We start from the raw sequence: 21,697 nt of genomic DNA on the forward strand, positions 1-21,697 counted from the left end.
CCAGACTGCAGGGCTGTCTCTCAGCTCTGCCATTTTCCAGCTGTGTAATCTTAGAGGGCCCCAGAGAATGAGATGATTGATTTCTCTACCTCAGTTTCTTTTTCTGTACAGTGCTGAGCTCATAATGTTGTGACGATTAAATGAGGTTATACAGGTAAAGTGCTTAGAACAGTGCCTACTCCATAGTGTTATGTTAGTGTTAGCTGCGATTACTTAATCATACCAGACTGAATGTAGACTCCATGAGAGCAGAGGCCTTGTTTTATTCCTCAGCATCTAGAAGCAGGCCTGGTTACAATACATGCTCAGGAAGAGGGCCTGGCATGTAATATGTAGCCATTAATATTTATTGAACTAAAATAAATTTAATCCTCAGCACCTGAAAGTTTGGGATTATAATTCCCCTTTTATAGATAAAGAAACAGGTTTAAAGTCCTAATCTGTTCTTGACCTGCTGTGTGACCTTGGGTAAGTCATCTCATCTTTCTCAGGTGTTTTATGATTTGTCAACTAGATGGTGGTGAGGATTCAAGGAAATCACATGTTGGTGGAGGCTGGGTCACAGAAGGCTTTTGATAAACAATCCTTTCCATCCCTCTGAACAGCTTTGCAAATGTCCGTTCTTCCCCACCCATGAACCTGCAAGCTCATCCCTCCATTCGCCCCTGTGTGAATAAATCTCACCACAACTAGATCCCTAACACCTCTTTAGGTAGAGGCGGAATCTCTCCAGGGGGAATCCCCCTCCCTGGCCTTTTACTCCAATTGAGCCCAAGTGTCGTCCATCCTGGGAGCTTGGTCCCTGCCCTACTCAGAGGGGGCTCAGTCCAAATCAGCCCAGATCTGGGCCTGCAGCTGGAGAGATTCTGGGGAGACTTGGCGTGAAATGAGCTCCCCTTAAGCACAGGTTGCAAAATATGCGTATTAAGAAATCATTCTGGGGGCACTGTGGGTTCTGATGGTGGTGACCGTGTTGGAGCTTACCTGGGCCTGGATCGCTGAGATCCCCACGGGATCCCAGTGTTGACTTCCAAAGTGAGGATCCCTAAGGACTCATGAGGAGCGGCCTCAGGGGACCGGGTCCCAGGCTCCTTTCAAGCCTCTGCCAGGGTCAGGCCCGGGACTTCCGGTGTGGGGGTGGGGTGGGGGTTACCGGGGATTCCCTCCCGCTGTAGGAAGAAGGAACATCTAGAGAGCGATTCCAAATGACTTGAGTAGGGGAAACGGCGGCGGACCTGGCGTAGCCAACGCTGGGGGTGGTGAGGTGAGGTGGGGGAACAAAATTTGGGCGAGAGGAGCCAGGCGGGATTCTAGGCGGGATTCTAGGCGGAGCAGAACGCGGGCCAGCGGCTTGCGGTGAAGGAGCAATCAGAGCATCCGGAACGGTGGGGGCCGGGGTCGGTGTTGGGAATGCCGCGCCGCGGGGGCTGGGGCGGGGCTTCTGCGGCCCTGCCCCTCACGCAGGTAGCCAATGGGCGCGGCGGCGCCGGATGACGGAAGGAGCCGAAGTGCGAGTGCCGCGGCAGCGGCGGCGGTGGCGGCAGCGCGGTCAGTCCAGCTGCAGCGCGAGGGTCTCCGCCGGGGGGACGCGGGGGCGCAGAACCGGGGCCCCGGGACCCCGGAGGCGGTGTGGCCTGGCCCCGCCCGCCCGCCGGAGGAGCGCGAGCAGCCCGGGGGCGGCGCGATGCCGCTCGCTCAGCTCAAGGAGCCCTGGCCGCTCATGGAGCTGGTGCCGCTGGACCCGGAGGTGAGTGAGCGGGGTGGGGGACCGGCGCCGGCAGCCGGTGATCCTGGATCCCCACCGGGGCGTGGCGACTCGCTGCGCCGCTGCTGTCTGGCGGGCGCCCGGGAGGGCGCGAGTGCCCACCGATCTCTTGCCCTTTCTTGGGCTCCACCCCCCTCTGCCCCGGGTGTGCGAGGGACAGTTCCGCCAAGCGCCGAGAGCCCGCTGAGTCCGGGGAGGGGATCCCGTGGGGCGCTAAGCTCTGGCTTCCCTCACCCCACACCCCTAGGACCCATGCCGGGAACTGTTGGGGCTTCCTCCATTAGCGCAGACGGGCGGGGCCGGGGTGCCTGATGTCTGGAATTCTGCAAGAGACTAGGGTCATAGGACCCCCACTTCTCCTTGATGTCTCCCAGCGCACTGCCTCAAAAGCTCCTCTCTTCTCCTCTGCTGACCCTAGAAGAATTGTTCCTCTTGACCCTTGGCAGTTGTGGAATGTGGGGTGCCACTGCTGGTCTGGGACTGAAACTCTTGGTTTTCTTTACCCCGAGGCTAGGGCCAGAGGACACCATGTGTTTGCCCCAGACTGTGGAGAAGAGAGTGGGAACAAGCCCTTCGACCTTGTGAAGATTATTTCTGGAGAGTGGCAGGACCCTGGTGCCTGCTACTTTCTGGTGCCCCCTCCCATAAGAAGGGCTGGGACCCTGGGTAGTTTGGTCTCTGCCAGCCTAGCCTCTCCCAGAAGTAGCTCCTGCCCTGTCGGAGAAGTCTATGGTGCCAGGCGCTAAGCATGCAGAAGGCCAGCTATTCCTGTGTCCTTTGACCCCCACGGTCAAAGTCAAGCCCCTGAACCAGCAGGTCAAGCAAACTTTCCTCTCAGCCTCATGCTGGGAAGGAGGCAGGTGATACTCCCTTTCCAAAGGGGATGTGGGGTATATGCAGGGCGGATGTGGAAACCTCAGTGAGCCTGGGAGCCAAGGCGATTTTCTCCTGGCTGGGGCCCCTAGCCCCTGCCTAGGTCTCCTTCTCTTCTCAGGTCCCCTTTTCTGCCCCCTCTTACCTGGGGCAACCACCAAGGGCCATTGTCTTTCAGGGTCACAGGTTGAGATCAGAGTGAGGACCCTTGGTCCCTGGCATCCAAGGTGTGCTGCCCCTTTAAAGGGATGGTCATGGCTGACACTGGCTATTGGAGGGTGGGCGAGGCAGGATTAGGTAACCAACCTGAAGGCGCAATTTGGAGTAAATTGCTCTGGGATCCCTGCCATGGGGTTTTTACAGGCCCTGCGTGCTCTTGGAGGTTCTCTCTCGCTGACTCACCGTCCTCTGAGGTGAGGAACACTGCCCTCTGCAGCCCCTATCCCTGCTTCCCCTCTGCCCCCAGGACTTGGTCACCAGGGCCTGGAGTAGGGGAAGCTCTTGAGGTGGATTACTTTGCCCTGGCCTGCCCCTGCAACATAGGCCTCTCTAGAGGTAGGTAGATTGGGAGAGGCCAGGGAGGAACTTAACCCAAGGACTTACCTTGGAGATAGGGAGGGCAGACAGCCTGGAGCCTGATTCCCAGTCCTAGGAACTATTTCCTGCTTCCATTTAGGGAATCCTGGGGCAGGGGCCAGCTTAATCAGGAGGCCAGGTTTAAATAGGAAACTCAACTCAGTTTTGAGTACTACTGTACTTAAACTATGTGGAGAGGAGAAGATTTCCTTAATTCCTAGGATTGGTGGGGCGGGGTGGGCATGATTCCTCCAGGAGCTTCACCTTGGAAATGCTGTGGGACCCTTACTCAGTCCTTAGCCTCTCTGGGCTTCTGTTTCTTCAGTGGCCAGGTTTGGGTTCTAGCCTCTGCTTCCTGAGCTTTAGAGGGTACAGAGCCCTGGTTACTGCTGCCAGTTCTCCCCTGGTTCTGCTCCATGGAGCCACCAGGCAACTGGGTGTTATTGTTTGGGTAACAGGAGCCATGGGGCAGCCAGGGCACAGGTTGGGCTGTTCTCACTGAAGAACAGGGCCTCACTGTTCTTAGCCCAGGTGACATGTAAGTGATACAGCAGCCTGACCTGCAGGTATAGGCACTGCTGCTGGCTCCTGGGCGGGAAGAAGGCAGACAAGGGGCTGGTGGGGGCATTTGGCAGAGGCCTGGGATCTGGAATGCCCTGCCCTGCCCTCCCCTCCCCATGACGCTGCTGAAAATTGGCTGCTGGGAGGCAGGGCCTGGCTCAGGGTGTGGTCCAGGTGGAGCAAAGGCATTGGAAGTATGGGTGAGGGTTCTGCCTGGGCCTTCCCTGGCCTTGCTGAAAGTTGTAACCTTGTCCCCAAACCCAGCCCTACCATATACAGAGCTTTACTATGTGCCACCCACCCTGCTTCACCTGTGTCACCTTATGTAAATAAAATAATTTGGATAACTTCTCAAGGTAGGGATTATTATTCCCATTTTCATATGAGACAACTGAACTCAGAGAACTGGTCTATGGAGTAATGTCAGAGTGTCAGTATCGGAACCCAAGTCTCTCAAGTTGGGGGAGGTTCAAAGATGGGGAAGGGTTGGGATCAAACTGGCCTAGTGGAAGGTACTCCAAGAGAGGCTCCGGATGTTGGCAGACTCTCCTCGTCCCAAAAGGCCCTTTGCCGAGGATGGGTGGTGCCAGCCAGCCCTGGCATCTGGCCTCCAGCAGCGTGCGGGACTGCCAATGCTGGGCTCTGAACCCAGCTCCTGGGGCTGCTTCCTGCCTGTGGGGCACGTGCTGTCTTTGTCCATCTGTTGCCTGGCTTCTCCAGACGCTGCCCTGGGCCTGCCTCTCTTCCCAAAACAGAGCCGCCTGGGTGGGAAGGAAGGATGCCTGTTGGAACTTACCTCTGACTTCCCCATGAACAGTGCTCTTTGATAAAGAGGGAGGAGAGTGGGTCTCCACCTTCTAAGAGGCTGAAGGGCCCTTCCTATACTAGACTCTTAGACAAGGTCCTTCATTCAGTATTATGCAAAGTCAGCATCATTGTCCCCGTCCATTCATTGATTCATTCAGCAAAAATTTATTGAGCACTTATCATGTGACAAGTACTATTCCAAGCAACAGGATGCAGCTGTGTACAAAACAGACTTGCCTTCATGGTATAGATGAGGAAACTGAGGCTCAGAGACATGATATGACAGACCCAAGGTCAAAGTGAGTGGTTTGCAGAGCTAGGATTAGCGGCTGTGTCTTTATGGCTGCAGAGCTGTGTTCTTTCCTCCATCCAAGCAGCAGTCAGGTCAGAAGGACAAATGAACCCTGTCTTCCCAGGACCCTGGCTGTGAGGGGAAGCTCATCTGTGGTCATTTTTTGTACTACCAGTCTTTTCTCCAGGGTTATCATTCCCCCATGCTAGAGACATTATGCATCAGCTCTTACAGGTGTGGGGTTCCATGAACATGGCACCCAAGGCAGAGAGTAGAGGCAGCCAAACAGGGCCTGTGGGGTCCCCTGAATCATCCAGGATACTGCTCAGTAAGCCTACACCTCTGGGTACACCCACTGCCCCCTCTTCTCCCTCATCAGATATTTAGGCTTACAACACATGACTTTGGGTTGTGGCCCTATGTCTCTTCTCAAGGAGATAATGACAGACAAGCCAGGGCTCCTTCCTGAGTTGGCCTGCAGCTTCCTCAGCGCTGTGGTACCCAGAGGAGGGAGGAAAGGACTTGAGGCTGTGTAGACAGAAGAGATGACATTTGGAAAAGACCAGGAGTTTGCCAACGGGACAAGGCAGGAAGGGTTTTCTTGGTAGAAGGAATGAACCATTATGCAAATGCTAAAATAAGCTCGTCTGTTCAGGGTCTCGGGTCATTCAGTTTAGCTTAAGAATAAGGCCCAATAATAATAATGGCTATTGTTTGTGGGCCTAGTACGTGCCAGGTGTATGTGTTTGTAGACTATTTTGTTTGCTTCTTATAGCCACCTGATGAGGTACATTACTTTTACCCCCTTTTCACAGATGAGGACTGAAGCCCTGTGAAACAAAGTAACCTCAGGGTCATGCAGATGGTAGAAGCCAGAATTTGAACCCACTGGGTTAGGTTCCAGAACCCATTAAAAAAAAAAATCTGCACCTGAGAATATACTTATTGATTTTAGAGAGAGAGGAAGGGAGGGAGAGAGAAAAACGTCTATTGCTTGCCTCTCGTATGTGCCTAGACCATGGACCAAACCCACAATCTTTTGGTTCACAGGATGACACTCTAACCGAGCCACACCAGCCAGGGCCAGAACCCACATTTTTAAAAATTTTTTATTAAAGGTTTTATTTATTTTTAGAGAGACGGAAAGAGAGGAAGAGAAACATCAACTGGTTGCCTTTCACCCAACTACGGACCTGGCCCACAATCCAGGCGTGTGCCCTGACCAGGAATCAAACCAGTGACCTTTTGGTTCTCCGGCCAGTGGTCAACCCACTGACCCACACCAGCCAAGGCAGAACACACATTCTTAGTCACTGTTGTTGGGTAGTTGAAGATGGTGGCCTTGAATGCTGTGCCGAGGAGCTAGGATTGTACTCTGCCTGCAGTGGGAAGCCGTGGAAGGTTTTGGTGCCTGATACATATCAGTTCTCAATAAGTAGTGAGTGACTCAAGTTCAGTGATCACAGTTGAGTTTTGGGAAGGATGAGGGTTTGGAATAGGGGAAGGCTGGGGTCGGGGGCTGGTGTGTAGGCTGTTAAGACCATCTGTGGGAATTCTATCAAGAGTAGAATGTTGGGTGAAGTGGAGCTCAAACTACAAATGTACCCTGCCTCCTCCCAGGCTCTGATCAACCTGGCCCTTCTCCCGAGGCTGCTGAGATGTGACAGTGTATATATTTATGTGTGTGGTGGGGCCTGCAGAACACTGACCCTGGGGAGGATTGGGGGCATTAAAGAGTCTGGGGGAGGGGGGCAGGATGTCCTGGGAGCAGCAGGGGGTAGCTGTTCCAGGGACAGGGAGATTATGTAATGGGCAGAACACAGCTGTGCCTGCTGCTGCCAAGCAAAGCCACAGCTGCCCTGTGGACCCAGCCCCTGCCTCCAAAGTCCTGACCTGCCGTAGGCTGGGTCTTCTAGCTGTTAGAAGCCTCTGTCTGCCTCACCACGCTCTTTCTGTGCCAGGAGGGGTAGACAGCTCCTTTCAGCTCCCCAAGGCCCAGATAAGTTAGTCTCCTTGTATCACATGGGAAAGGGATGGACTGGGTTTGGTGTACCCCAGGGTGAATAATGTCCACCTGAATGTGAAGTCTGGGGATTGGAAAAAGCAAGACGGCCCAGAGATGGGCTCCAGTACCCAGCCCTCTGCAGGTAGTTCCCCTGCCTGAGGTGTGGGCTGCTCTTCAGCAGACTTTTTAAAAGCACCTCCGGGTGTCAGAGACCAGAATTTGAATCCCCACTTATCAGTTGTGTGACCTTTGTCATTACTAGGCCCATCAGCCTCAGTTTTTTCCTCTCTCATGGGGCTAGGTCCTCCCTTCCAGGTCATGAGGATTTAATGATGCCACAGGTGTGAGGCACTGAGCCTAGTGCCTGGTGTGTGACAGGGGCTCGGAAGAGAGCAGCTGTTAGCACAGAGCCCTAATCTTTACCCTCCCAGGACTCCATTTATTTGGAAGGGCAAGCCTGTGTGTGTAAATAGTTCCTGCAATGTGACAAGTGATATGGTGAAGGAGTGCAGAGGCATAGTGGACCAGCAGCCATTCTACCTGGCAGGGCAGGGGTCCCAGAGGAGACAAGGCCAGGGGAGCCACTGTCTCTGGACTGGACACTTACCCAGACTTTGTCTTTTTCTACCTTTGCAACACCTCTGGGAAGTGGCTGTTAATTACCCCCATGTTACAGGTCAGGTAACTGAGGCTGCTTATAGTTGACTAGTTGGCACAAAGTCACACAGTTTGTCTCTGGCAGAGCTGGGAGCCACACATACCCTTTCCTTATTGGGAGGAGGTGACATTTGAACTGAGTCTTCAGAGATAGGTATTTGCCAGGCAGAGAGCTGAGGGAGGGAGTATCGGGAAATGCACTGCCTGGGTGGTGAGAGGCTGTTGCATGAGGGCTTGATACCTGCGCCCCCACTGTGCAAGTGGGGGTGGGAGACCCACCCTGAACTGTCCCGCTTCCATGTCCTCCCTAGTTATTGGGAGCAGCCAAGGATGGGGTGCCTCACAGGATCTGTCTGTTCTGTCCCACGCTGGTAAACTCTGACAATGTTCTCTAATGTCTTCTCTTTTCCAGAATGGACAGGCCTCAGGGGAAGAAGCTGGACTTCAGCCGTCCAAGGTGAGGACCAGGGCTAGCACCCTGGGCTAGGGACTGTGGGGAGGGGTGGGCACTGTTTACATGGCCACGGAGGGGGAAGGAGGCCTGTCCTCATCGCACCTGGGTGTGAGGGCGCTGGTCCCTTGCCCCTTTCCCAGCTCAGCCTTCCTTCTCTGGTCCCAGCTAGTCCTCAAGGCAACTGTGTGCGTGGAGATCACTTGCTCACACCTTACCGTTTCTTAGATGAGAGGACTGCAGCCCAGACAGGGTCAGAAGCAGAATCCATGTTAGCTATGGTTACCCATAGCCCAGGCTAGGACACTTCCTTAGTTTATTTACTCTTGGCAGCTGGGCTACAGGAGTGATGGGAGAGCCTCAGGTCAATTGGCCTGACAAGGGCCTGGAATCCTCTGGGCATGTGATGCTGGAGGGGACCTGGTGGGCACACGTGCCATTTCTCAGGGCTCCCAGTTCCTAACATGAGGCTATTCCCTCACCGCTGCTGTCTCTGCTTCCCCTGGGTTCCCCCCACACCCAATTGTGTGAGGTCACAGAATTGCTGGTTGTGAAGAGGCTTTGGAAGTCACCTAGGCAGGCAGAGTGGGTAAAGTAGACCTGATTCAAGTCCTGCCTCTACTCTCACCATTTCACCAGAAGCTCTTCTGCCTTTTGAGTCTCAGTTTTCTCATCTGTAAGTTGGGGATGATAATAGTGCCTACTCCATAGGAGTGATGTGAAGGACATATGAGACAGTAACTGCCTAGCACACAGTGACTTCAGAACCAGCAGCATGAATACCCCAGTGTCTTGTTCAACTCCACTTCCTACCAGTGACCACATCCTCCTGGCCTGGGCCTGTCTGCCTGGGTACTCGTCGTCGGCAGCCGTCCATCTAGAGAGACGATGGTGTAGCTTCTTAAGAGTCTATCTGCACCGCCGAGAATGGCTGTGCAGTCCGACTTGGGAGTGACACGGTATCTGTCTCCTCCTGTGTTAAATCGACATCTTGCGATGATGCTGGAGTGTCCTCTCCAGTGAAGCTGAAGCTACAGAGCCTGGGCAGGGTGATATGGAGGGTCTGCTGTTGCCCATGCAGCAGACCCCCCCTCTCTTCGCAGCTGAAGGGTCCAAGGGAAAGATGGAGTCAATACAGCTTGGCTTCAGGTGCGCCGCAGGAGTTGCCGGTGTTGACTACAACGTCAAACCGCCTTAGGGACTCCGGCTCCGGATTTTCTGTCGGGGTTTACTCCCTTAGCCTTTCCCCTGAAGAGGTATGCCGCAAGGCAGCGGAGGTTTTTTGGAGTCAGAGTTTTCCTTCTCTGATGTGCCCTGACTGGAAGATCGAACCAGCGACACTTAGCTCGCAGGCCGACGCTCAATCCACTGAGCCAAACCAGCCAGTTGGCATGTAGTAGGCACTTAGTAAATCAATAAGCGTTGACAACTATTAATCCAGAGGCAGAACAGGAAAGCAGGTGAGGCCTCCTGGTCTGGTGGCACCTCAGAGGCAGGGGATGGATAGGGTGAACTTCCCAGTACTTCCTGGGGTTATAAGACCTGCCCTGGAGAGCAGTTCAGACGATGCCCAGACCCCATGCCTGCTCACTGACTTGGCCAGGCCTGGCACAGGCCAGATTCCAATTTGCATCTTTTGCCTGGGTACTAGACCTGCCATAAGCTCGACCTTTGAGATAGACCCAGGGCTGGTCCCCATGTTTGTCTTGACTCAGCCTCCTAAGATAAGGTTGCTGAGCTGCCTGGGTTAGGGCTGGGTTAGAGAAGTAGGCTCCTATCCTCTTTTCTGTTGGTTATTATGGCAACCTTGGGCCACCAGAAGCCAGGCAAGTAGTGAGAACTGAGCCCCTTGGTTTGTTCCGCCCAAAGTCTGCAGAATCTCCTCCCACAAAGTGTATGCCCCTACTTGCCTAGTAACAAAATGAAGGGGCTCTAGGTCCCCAGTGAAGAACCAGGATGTATATAACTTGAACTGACGTTCTGGGGGTTGCAGCTTTGAGGGGAGCTGGTGGTAAGTGCAGCTTCTCATCTCAAGAGCTAGAGAGGCTGGTTGAAAGAGGACAGGAGATTACCCAGTCGGTAACCTACACTTGATCTCCCAAGCCTACGACTCCTGCTCTAGAGCAGAACATCCTGGGGCAGAGGGGAGATGAGACTGGGAATGGATGGGGTGGTGAGAGCCTCAAATGCCACATTAAGAAAGAGAAAGAGCTAAACACACCTGGCACCACACCAGGAGCTTTCCCTTTAGTTCTCACAATACCCTTAGAGGTAGAAACTGCTATTATTCCCATTTTACAGATGAGAAAATTGAGGCCCAAGGTCACCTAGTGGCTGGGCAGTGGAGTCAGATCTTGTTTGACCAGAGCCCACGCTTCTCCCAGCCCAGAGCACGCTCGGTGTTGAAGAGGAGGAACACTGGGTCCCTGTGACCCACAAGTTCCACCATTCCTAGAAACTTACTCATCCATTTTCTCTGTTGCCCCAGAACCATACAGTATCCCCAGTGCTCACTTCTGGGCCCAACACACCAGGGGGCGCTCAACCTGTGGTCAGGACCTCATCACTTTGTACAGTGGAATGAGCTGGCAGAGGGCTGGTTTGTCTTTTGCTGCAGACTTTCAGTGCACGCTGCTGTGGCACTGGGAACCACAAAATGAAATCAATATCCCCACCCTTAGGGAGCTCCCAAGGCAGCAGGTGGAGACAGAAAAGCTATGTGGTGGGTACTGTGATGGGGAAGAATATGACTGTGGCACATAGAACTTCCATTCTGCATCAGGCCCCATATGGACAGAGAAATACAACACCTTCCAGGTACCCACATTTCTCTCCATGGTGTGATGATGTGAGCATGTCCCAGGGAACCCTGCCAGTAGCATCTGAGCTTAGGACTGAGCTAAGGTGGACCAGATGGACGGTTACTGCTGTGTGTGGCAGAGGAAGAAACATTGGGATAGGCTATGGGGCACCAGGCCATCTTCCCTATAAAGCTGGCATTTGGCTGGACCTTGAAAAGCAGGATTTGGGCAGCTGGAGCGAAAGGTGGATATTCCAGCTAGAGAAGAGGTGGGAGGGGGACTTGAGAGTCAAGCGTTCTGAGTTCAGAATCCTTCCCTTCTTTCCTGTTTGCTTCATAACCTTGAGTGAGTGGTTTACTCCTCTGAAGCTCAGATGCTTTTCCTGTAAGAGAATTAAGTCCATCCTTCAGGGCTACCCAGAGGAAGGCATGGAGGAGGGCATGGGATGCATATAAATTAAAGAATCTAACAAGGTGTGAAGTACCGTGTCGGTGTTCAACAATTGTTTATTTTATTTGTTTCTAGTAGAAACGGGGATTTGGGATTAGCAGCCATAGTGTGGACAAGCAGTCTCGGGGGAGGGCTCCCTGGGTCTTTTCAGTACCTGGTGTCCTCAGGCACATTGGGATTCCATTTACCCTCCCTTCCTTCCTGGGAGTAGACTGGGCACCCCAGGCCCCCTCCCCTGGCTATCTCCGGAGCTGGACCCCTTTGAAGTGCCTGTAGGTCTATTTTGAGAGCTGAGCTTCTCCCACCTCCCCTCCTCTCTTCCTGTTTATGAAACCCTGATCCCTCCCGGATCCCTCTTGCTCCCCTGGCTGGAGCTCAGGCAGGATGTGACTGTGGGCTTCGAGGAGCCTTGGGAGCCTCAGGTGTTGTAGGGAACTTCCCTTGGACTGGCTAGGGCAGGCTAGCCCACCCTCCCAGCACCTGGGACCCTGAGGCTGGGCTCTGTCCCTTTCACCTGCCCAGAGGAGACACTGCACAAGTAAGACTGCCCACTCATCCATGAAAAAGTTCTGTTCATTATGTCCCTTTGCCCCTGTGGCCCTTTTTGCTTCTATAAACAACATCTCATTTTAACCTCTGTTTTACAGAAGAGGAAACTGAGGCTTAGATAGGGAGAGAGTTTTCCTGGGTGCACTCAGCTAGTGAGTGGAGAGCTTTTAACTTCCCAGCCTGCACTTCTGGCCTCAAGCCTCTTGTTCACATTGGTCTTTCTACATGAAGTGTCTTTTTACTGCTTCTTTCTTTGGCCAACTCCTGTTCCTCCTCAAGGTCCAGCTGGACTGCCCCTGCTCTGGAAGCTACTTGAACCTCACCCTAGGCAGGTAGTTGTAGCCTCTGGGCACCTATAGCACCTGACTATAGCTCTGTCACTGGACAGTTGTGTTTTGTTATCATGTATTTATTTTTTGGAGCTACCTGAGGTCAGGACCGGCATCTGCCTTAACGTGTGTGCTTCCTAATGTCTGGCTCCTGGCTTGGGGGACAGAGTGGGGGCCAGTAGCTATGAGTGATGTCCAAATGGGATGCCGTTTGGCTGGCCTTGCAGGCAGGGCAGTAATGAAATGCTTAGAGGTGTAGGCCTTGGAAGCAAATAGACTTTGATTTTGCTCTCAGCTCTCCTACTTTCTAGCCATGTAGCCTTGGGCAAGTCATTTTCTCTCTGAGTCTAGTTTCCTCATCTCTGAATTGGGACTAAGACGCAAGGCCTAGCAGAACCCATACCAGCAACAGTTGAAGGAAAGAATGGCTTCATGCAATAAATGTTCAATTTATAGAGGGCACAATTCTCATTGTCACTCCAGGCCAGTCCTGGCCCAGTACCCGAGGCTAGCTCCCCCATCAAGAATGCCTGGGAACCGTGGACCTCTCCTCACCTGCCCAGGGGCATGCTGGGAGACAGGTCTGTAGACATCTGTCCTACCAGAAGGGCTGCACCTGGGAGTCTCTGCAGGCGCTGCCAGCTGGGGAAGGAGCTGTTGGTATTCATTAGGGCCAGGGATTGGCAGGTGGACTTGGGCTATAGCTGGTGGAGAGAGGCCTAGGGTGAGAACTCTAGGGACCAGGGATCAGGCAGGGGCCTCTGGTCTTCTCTCCCAGCTGCCTTGTGGGAGGAAGTAAGTAAGAGGAAGTATCTATAAGGGAGAATGGGGCAGGGACCAGGGGATGTGGTCTGGTGCTTGTCCTCACCCTTCTGCCACCCAGAGGCCTCACGGGCTCTGCACATACCCTTCAGCAAAGGCAGTTCTGAGACTGTTTCCTTCCTATTGCCCCTTCCTGTGCCCTACTAGCCATGGAGAGTCTTTCTTTGCTTCTCAGGGACTTGAGGGTTGGGGAGTCCAGGGCTATCCCAGCCTCCAAACTCCTTCCTGAAGAAGCTGGGGTACAATGAGAAGCCTCAGTTTAAGGAGGCATCTTTTATAACCCTGGCAGGGCATCATCAGACTGTTATTGGAGGCCCTCTGAGGACTTGAAGGGGAAGTCCGTGTATACGTGGGGGCGTGTGTTTCCACATAGGGGATGTGTGTGGAAATGATTTCCGATCACTAGCCTGGTGTATTTGTGTGTGTGTTAGTTCCTGTGGGTGTTCTGGTGTGAGTGATGCCGCAGGGTCACATGGAAGGGGGCTGGGCCTGGTCAACCCCTGCCCAAGGCTACTGGCTCCTCATCTCAGACCTCTGTGGCTCCTTGCCAGCGCCTTCGGTCCCCTTGCCCATCCCAGGACCCTGGACTGTCAGGCTTTTCAGGGCAGGGCTGGATGTGGTGGCGCCTGCTCTGTGGGCTGTCACTTTGGGTGGGCCTCGCCATGGAACAGTCACTATGGGGTAAGGGGTGTCTGCTCTCTGGGCCAGGGTAGTCAGAGCCCATGGCTTGCTGACTTTGGCTGCTCATTCTCAGGAGTGTTTGCAGGTGCTGGGTGCCCACTGTGTCAGCGCCTCAGCACCTGTGACTCTGTGTGCGTCTTTCCTCCTTAGGATCAGAGAAGGCAGGAGGGATATATCCCTCCCCTACCCCATAGTCATGGACTTGGGGTCTATAATGTCCTCTCCTCAGCAAGGGAGCCTGACCCATCTTCTGTCCCTCCTCCCTGCAGAGGGGGAAGTGAGAAGGAGGGGGTCAGGGACCCTGCCTCCTGGGCTGGGACGGCTGAAAAAGCAGAAGTAAGGGGAGTAATGGGGCACTCTGGTGACAGAGTTGAGCCCCACCATGCAGACCCCGGCAGATTTCCCTAAAGTTGAAAAAGACTCACTCTCCTGTCCTAGAAAGGTGAGCAGAGGGTTGGTTTGCCTGCAGCAGTGTCTGTCACCATGACTCTGCGCAAGGAATGGCTTTGGGGGTAGCTCTGTCCCCTGGGGTTTCCGGGTGACTGCATCTGTCTCTAGGGAGTATTCTCAGTCACAGACAGATGGGCAAATGGAGGCTCAGACCTCAGGGTGGGGTTGGAAGGGGTTGCTGTGTGGCTTTCTATCTGTCCCACGAGTGTGCTGGCACCTTATTACCTGTGACTCTGTGTTACACTCCGGCCTGATTAGCTTGCAGCTTTTTGTGGCTGTTCAGGGTACCCTGAAGGTGGGGCTGTGTCTCTGAGGGTCAAGACCTGGCATGGGAAGTCTCTGGACTGACCCTAGTACTGAGGGAGGGGGCAGGCTTGGATGGGCAGGACATTGCTCTGGGTGACTTACCTACCCACCCTTTCCTGGTACTTGAGGCCTGCCAACCACAGGCCCGGCAATACCCACGGGAAGGACTTGGGTTCTGCTACCACTTCACTTTGCGCCTGGGTGAGTCACTGTCCTCTAGGCCTCAGTTTTCTATTCCTGAAATGTGCATAACAGTCTTTGGCGTATTTAGATCAGAGTCAAAGTTATCAGGTTGAATTTAGATGTCCCTCTCGCCCGCTGTCTTATTCCTGGCCCCCAGCTCCCCGCCACCCTTAGAAGTGGAGGACCTCAAAGATGGGTCTGCCACAAATATTGGACTTTTTTCCCAAGTACTAGGGGTTTGTAGGTGACATCTTCTCACCTTTTCTCCCACCCCCAGGCAGACCAGCAAGAACCAGAACTCTTCCTTTGAGTCCAGAGTCTGACTTCTGGGTGTCTGGGTGTCTTTCCTGGTTGTATGTCTGCCCTGGGTACCTGTCCGTCTGTTTGGGCCTCACTGACTCGCTGTCTCTGTCTGCTGCTCACCTGCTTCTGTTGTTGGGCTTCTGTCTCTGTCACTGCTTGATGAGGGCTTGTCTTCACCTGTTGGGTACATGTCACATTTCATTTTAGATGTCTGTTGGTTCATGTCCCCTTCTGTTTCCACCTGTTGAGTACATGTCCTCACCTGTCTCCACCTGTTGGATGTAAGTCCCCATCTGCCTCAGCCTGTTGGGTCCCCATCTGCCTCTGTTTTTGGGTTCATGTCTCCTTCTGTTTCTGCCAGTTCGATACATGTCCCCATCTATCTTTGCCTGTTCGATGAGTCCCCATCTGCCTCCGCATGTTAAGAATGAGTCTCTCCACCTTTGCCTGTTAGGCAGGAGTCCCCTCCTGCCTTTGCTTGTTCGATATGTGTTCTTACTTCTGCCTGTTGGGTCCGTGTCTATATCCATCGATGCCTGTTGGATGCCCACATTCATCAGTCTTCACTTGTTGGGTGCCTACCTCTACATGTTGGATGTCCCACTTTATCTGCCACTACATGTTGGGTGTCCCTCTTTATCTGCTTCTACATATTGGGTGCCTATCTGCTCCTCAGCAGCTGGGTTGGCATGGGGCTTTCCCTTTGGAGGCCCACAGGGAGAATGGGGGGGGCAGGGCTGGAGGGCAGCCCTCAGGCATTGGGGAAGGGGGGAAGAGAGAGTAAGGGAAGGCGGTGAGGGTGAAAGCCTAGAGCTAGGAAACCACAGGCCCTGAGTGATTGGTGGCCTCGTCCCAGCCCCCGCCCTCAACCTGCACATCCGCCTTGGGCCTGGCCACCTCCGAGGCAGCCCCGGACGCTGCCTGCTCCTGCCATGGTGCCTTGGCCCTGCCAGGCGGATGGAGCAGGATCCCAAGCTGCCCCGTCTGCGGCTCTGGGCCCTGCTCCCCTGGCTGCCCAGGAAGCAGCGGCCCAGGATCAGCCAGATCTCTCTGCCTGCCCCTGGTCCTGGCTCTGGCCCCAGGCGGGACTCGGTGAGTGTGCCCAGATGAGTTGGCCTGGCTGTGGCCCTTGGAGCAGGTGCCTGGGCAGCCAGTTTGGCCTCAGCTGGCTTCGGGCTCTCCTATCCCAGGCCTGGCACTGTTGGGTGACTGGACTCTGCCCAGACTTGCTTCCTGGGGAAGTGAGGAGGCAATTCAGGACTCCAGGGTAACACCAATAGATCGGAGGGAGCGTAGAGGGGTTCTAGAACAACTTCGACCTGGTGAGGGGTTTCTAGTAAATTTGATGAAGGAACTTTTAGAGGGTGGGTCATTGAGTCTTTGGCCTTAGCTCCTGCCCACCCCAGACTGGCACTTACTGGGTGACTTGTGGGTCTCTGTACATCTCAGCCGTGTCCTTTCGGCCATGGAGGTCCTGTCATCCATCCTGTCCAGGAACAAAAACCCGGCTCTGCCTCACCAATATGAGAACAAGCCCTACTTCCTATTGTGGCAAAACCAAAACCTTTACAGCAAGGGGGAGGGGAGGACCTGAGGCAGGTCTCTGGGCCTCAGCCAGAGCCTGGGGTTGGCTCAGCCTGGCCAGCCTGTCTGTGCCTGCACATCCCCTTGGGCCAGAACAGGCTGGAGCCTTAGGAGCAATAGGAGCAGTGCCTCACCTGACCTGGCACCTTGATAAGTTTGACCCTACTTGGCCTTTGAAGCCCTTTGGTATTGATGAACTTGGAGGCTGTCCCTGTCAGGACAGCTGTCTGATTGGGCCCGCAGGGCCTTGTCTGCTGATATCTGGTGGGAGTGGACTTGGAAGGGGGACATGCCCCATGCTGGATGGGGCTCACCATGCTCACCAGCTCTATCCCTCCATCAGGATGAGGGTGTCCTCAAGGAAATCTCCATCACACATCACGTCAAGGCTGGCTCTGAGAAGGCTGATCCATCCCATTTTGAGCTGCTCAAGGTTCTGGGCCAGGGATCCTTTGGCAAAGTGAGTCCTGAGCCCACAGCTGGGAGGTCAGCACCAGTCATGTCAGGGGTTGGGGTGAGGGGTCACCCTGGGTATCTAATGATCAGGGGGCAAAGGTTGGTGGGTCTAAGGGTAGGACAAGAGGTCACATTAGTACCCAGGGAGGACTAAAGGTGGGGCTCATGGAAGTTAGAGCTCATCCTGGCAGGATGGGAGTTGATGGGCTCAGCCCCCTCCCTAGCTTCTCCTCTGTTTTTCCCCCAACTGCCTTCTCAGGTCTTCCTGGTACGGAAAGTCACCCGGCCTGACAGTGGGCACCTATATGCCATGAAGGTACTGAAAAAGGCAACACTGAAAGGTGAGTGGAGGGCACTTTCATATCATATGCAGAGCCCAGGCTGGGCACAGGATCAAGGTAGACAGCCCTGCTCTCCAGGGCCTTGTGTCTGAAGGAGATAGCTATCTGCAGGAGCTCCTGGTCAGAAGGTGGAGAAACAGGCCTGTTCTCGGCCACCCCTTACCCTGCACCTGACCTTACCGTGAAGACAGGGTCCATTCAGAAGAAAAGATCTAGCTGAAGATGAATACCTGGAAGAAGGCAGGTGGGGAGAGCAGTGTGTTTGTGGTGGGGGCCATCAGATGTCAGGTTGCTTAGGCAGAGGCCTGCTGTCAGCATAGTGCTTCCTGATGTTAGAAGAGTGAGGGAGACCTCTCAGGGTAGAGAAGAATGTGAGGCAGCTGGACAGGTAGGAGAGGGTGACTCAAAGCAGGGCCACAGAGGTGGATGGCAGAGACTTTCAGCGAAGACCAAGCCCAGGTCTAGAATTCCAGGACTTAGGAAGGGCATGAGGGTAGCTGGCAATGGGCTTTTGGCTGGGCAGTGACTTGACCGGCCTGGGAGCCAGTGTAGCCACTGACCAGGTGGAGTGGACCCGGCTAGGGTGAGGTGGGAAAAATTAGAAATGTTGGCCTTGTGGATGTTACAGGTCCATTCTTCTGAATGGACCCTGTCTTTGCAATAAGGTGGGGTGAAGGGGAAGGGGTCGCTGAGAACAGGCCCACGAAGTGCTGTCTGTGGGGTGGTGTAGCTTTGATGCCCCAAGGCCAGCCTGCTAGGGATGGGAGTCATTCCCCGGGAGGAATGTTGGGAGCCACAGGAGAAGAGAAAGATGAAAAGACTTGGTCCCTGCTTTGAAGGGCTCCCAGGCTGGGACTGGAGAGGCTGAGCGGCCCCTGCAGCGCTGTGCAGTCGGTGCTATGACTGGGGAGCCCAGGGGAAGGGAGGGCACAGACTCCTGGGGAGTAGGCTCACATAAGGAGTAGTCATTTGGACCATGCCTTGCAGGGTGAGTTGGGAGTTCTCCAGACTAAAAATGAGAAAGGAAGGATACCCCGGAAGGAGCAACTGTTTGCCTGAGCAAAATCATAGGGGCAGTTTGAAAATGTAAGGCGTACAGTATTTGGGAAATAATGATTGGAACAGTTAAGTCCAGCATGGTCCCTGCCATGACCGGTGAGGAAAACAAAAACTTTGCAATAGAGAAGGAAGCAGAGCACTGTAGGGGAGAGGCCCCCTACCTCAGCTGGGCAGAGTTAAGGAAGATTTCCTGAAGGAGCTGAGGCGTAAACTGAATTAAAGAAGGGACTGCTGATGATCAGAATTGCCTAGGGACTTTTATTCTTTTTAAAATTATTTATTTATTTATTTATTTATTTATTTATTTATTTATAGAGAGAGGGGAAGGGAGGGTGAAACAGAGGAAGAGAAACATCAATGTTAGAGAGAAACATCGTTCAGTTGCCTCTCTTACATGCCCTGACCAAGGACTGAACCTACAACCGAGGCATGTGACCTGAGTGGGAATTGAATCAGTGACCTTTCAGTTCGCAAACTGGGGCTCAGTCCACTGAGCCACACCAGTCATGGCGGGACTTTTATTCTTTTTTTCATTTTTTTTAAAGATTTTATTTATTTATTTTAGAGAGAGGGGAAGGCAGGGAGGAAAAGAGGGAGAGAAACATCAACGTGAGAGAGAAACATCATTTGGTTGCCTCTCTTACACGCCCTGACCAGGGACTGAACTAGCAACCCAGGCACGTGCCCTGACTGGGATCGAATCAACAACCTTTCGATTCATAGCCGGCGCTCAATTCACGGAGCCATACCAGCCAGGGCGGGACTTTTATTCTTTAAAAAAAAGTATGTGGGGGCGTATCTGCTCAGACCCATGCGTCTGAATTTGAAGCCCTTTATAAGTAGCTCCCTAAGTGACTGCTCTCACCAGCCTCTAGACTGGCGATTTTTATGCCAGATGGAGAGAGGGCAGGTGAAGGCATTCCAGGGGATCCCTAGGGGCAAAGGCTGAGGGCACATAGAAGAACAGGTTGCTTAGACTGACTGGGCTGAATGGCCCTTGAGGGGACATGGTGGGAGATGAGGCCAGAGGGATGAGCAGGGCACCAAGGGCCCAGCACTGGGCACTGCCAGGAAGTGTGAGGAGCATGTGGAAAAGAGAGCCCTCTTAGCCAGGGCTTGTGAGTGACTCGACTTGATGACCACTTTTCTTCCCTGGCCAGTGCGTGACCGCGTTCGGACCAAGATGGAGAGAGACATCCTGGCAGATGTAAACCACCCATTTGTGGTGAAGCTACACTATGGTGAGACTGCAGACCCTACCTGCATCCCTACCCTACCTGCTAACCTCTGCCCTTGCCTATGGGCTGCTGCCTTCCCTGGACATTGCCCACCTGGCAGGCCAAAGGAGCTGGGGGCAGAGGGTTAGAGACCAGCTGGCTCCACCGTTGCCTTTTCCCCTCTCCCTAGCCTTCCAGACCGAGGGCAAGCTCTATCTTATTCTGGACTTTCTACGTGGTGGAGACCTCTTCACACGGCTCTCCAAAGAGGTGAGTTGGCACCCTACTACCATAGAGCCCAGAATAGAGTTGGAGGGGCAACAGGTCCTCCCATCCCAGGGCCCTGTGAAAGACATGTCCACTGTGCCCTGAATCTGGAACCACCCAGGCCTGTGTAGCATCCTGACCCAGGAACCCACCCAGGGACAGAGTTCACATGCTCAAACCCTCTGAGAGTTTCCCCCCAGGATGGGTTGAAGAGGATCAGGCCTCGGATCTGATACCACTTGATGCTGGAGCTGAGGGTGGCTATCACTTCTCCACCTCCATTCTTCCAGGGCTGCCGTGGGCAGGGCTGTGACAATGAGGAGAAGCCCAAATCCACCCAGAGAGCTAGATACTTTAACATTATATCCCATGTGTTACTCAAAAGGATTTTTAACTGACCTAAAAGAATTTGAGGCAGATATAAAAATGAAACCATTAATACAATTCAAACTTTAGAGAGAACTAAACTCAAAAAAAAAATTTTTTAATGTTTTAATGTGTTAATAGGTAATAGATTTATATGATTGAAAAAGATCATTGAGATGTCTTCAGCCCACCCCAGTCCCCTCTACCCCCACATAAGTAAACATTTTTATTGGTTTCTTATTTAAGCTTCTTGTGTCAATTGGGAAATACACACCATTCTGATATATGTTCTGAATCCCAACCCCTACATTTTTACATAAAAAGTACTATTCTGTGATACTATTCTGTACCTTGCTTTTTTTCAAGACAATATATCTGGTTTGGCTCAGTGGATTGAGCGTCGGCCTGCGAGCTAAGTGTCGCTGGTTCGATCTTCCAGTCAGGGCACATCAGAGAAGGAAAACTCTGACTCCAAAAAACCTCCGCTGCCTTGCGGCATACCTCTTCAGGGGAAAGGCTAAGGGAGTAAACCCCGACAGAAAATCCGGAGCCGGAGTCCCTAAGGCGGTTTGACGTTGTAGTCAACACCGGCAACTCCTGCGGCGCACCTGAAGCCAAGCTGTATTGACTCCGTCTTTCCCTTGGACCCTTCAGCTGTGAAGAGAGGGGGGGTCTGCTGCATGGGCAACAGCAGACCCTCCATATCACCCTGCCCAGGCTCTGTAGCTTCAGCTCCACTGGAGAGGACACTCCAGCGTCATCGCAAGATGTCGATTCAACACGGGAGGAGACAGATACCGTGTCACTCCCGAGTCGGACTGCACAGCCATTCTCGGCGGTGCAGATAGACTCTTAAGAAGCTACACCATCGTCTCTCGAGACGGACGGCTGCCGACGATATCTGAGAGATTGGTCCATACCAGAACATAGGGAGACTCCTTTCTGTAGGTTATGGCTGCCTGGCACTCCATCATGCAGGGAGAAGCAGTTATTCTCATCTAGTTCTTGACCCCTGGACTGTTTCCAACCTTTTGCTATTTCCAAGCAATGCCATAATGAGTAACATGTATATTAGTTATTTCACGCCTCAAACCCTTTTATAAAGAGTAGGATCGATGGCACTGGGATCTCTAAAGTTCCTCCTCAAGTTGGACCCTTAGGACTAGGATGCTACTGACTGCCCAGGGCCCTAGCTCCTGAAGAAGAAGCAATCGCAGCTGAAGCCTCCTCCCCACTGTTGCAGGTTATGTTCACGGAGGAGGACGTGAAGTTTTACCTGGCTGAGCTGGCTTTGGGCCTGGACCACCTGCATAGTCTGGGCATCATTTACAGAGATCTCAAGCCTGAGAAGTGAGTGAAGCTCCAGCCTTACCCTGGCCTCCCTGAGGAGTACAGAGGCAGGCCATGGGGCCTCTTCTAGGACAGGGTCACCCCAGTGAGGGTGGTTGTGACTCTACCCAAGAAAATCTCTCTCCCTTGGGCAACCCCATGAATGGGTAGGTACAGAGGAGTGGTGGTGGCAGGCTCACCTCAGGGGGCTGCCTAA

At 53.5% G+C, this 21,697-nt stretch overlaps 1 protein-coding gene across 3 annotated transcripts in view; it reads left to right on the forward strand.

Annotated features, from left to right (window-relative positions):
* Positions 1-1,517: 1,517 nt before the first annotated feature.
* Positions 1,518-21,697, forward strand: part of RPS6KA1 (ribosomal protein S6 kinase A1) — a 35,305-nt gene continuing 15,125 nt past the window's right edge. Inside the window, exons 1-7 of one of the 3 annotated variants that reach the window (XM_090268860.1) lie at positions 1,518-1,747; positions 7,949-7,993; positions 16,789-16,905; positions 17,161-17,242; positions 19,462-19,542; positions 19,709-19,788; positions 21,395-21,501. In XM_090268860.1, the coding sequence (XP_090124986.1) occupies positions 1,685-1,747; positions 7,949-7,993; positions 16,789-16,905; positions 17,161-17,242; positions 19,462-19,542; positions 19,709-19,788; positions 21,395-21,501 (575 nt within the window). In that variant the 5' untranslated portion in view covers positions 1,518-1,684. Of the gene's footprint in view, positions 1,748-7,948; positions 7,994-13,948; positions 14,062-15,663; positions 15,954-16,788; positions 16,906-17,160; positions 17,243-19,461; positions 19,543-19,708; positions 19,789-21,394; positions 21,502-21,697 lie in introns of those variants that run through there. The other 2 variants (XM_090268861.1, XM_090268858.1) reach the window with 2 other exon arrangements.

Source organism: Furipterus horrens, unplaced genomic scaffold, assembly GCF_987537825.1.
Source record: "Furipterus horrens unplaced genomic scaffold, mFurHor1.1.pri manual_scaffold_3, whole genome shotgun sequence".
Taxonomy (NCBI): Eukaryota; Metazoa; Chordata; class Mammalia; order Chiroptera; family Furipteridae; genus Furipterus; species Furipterus horrens.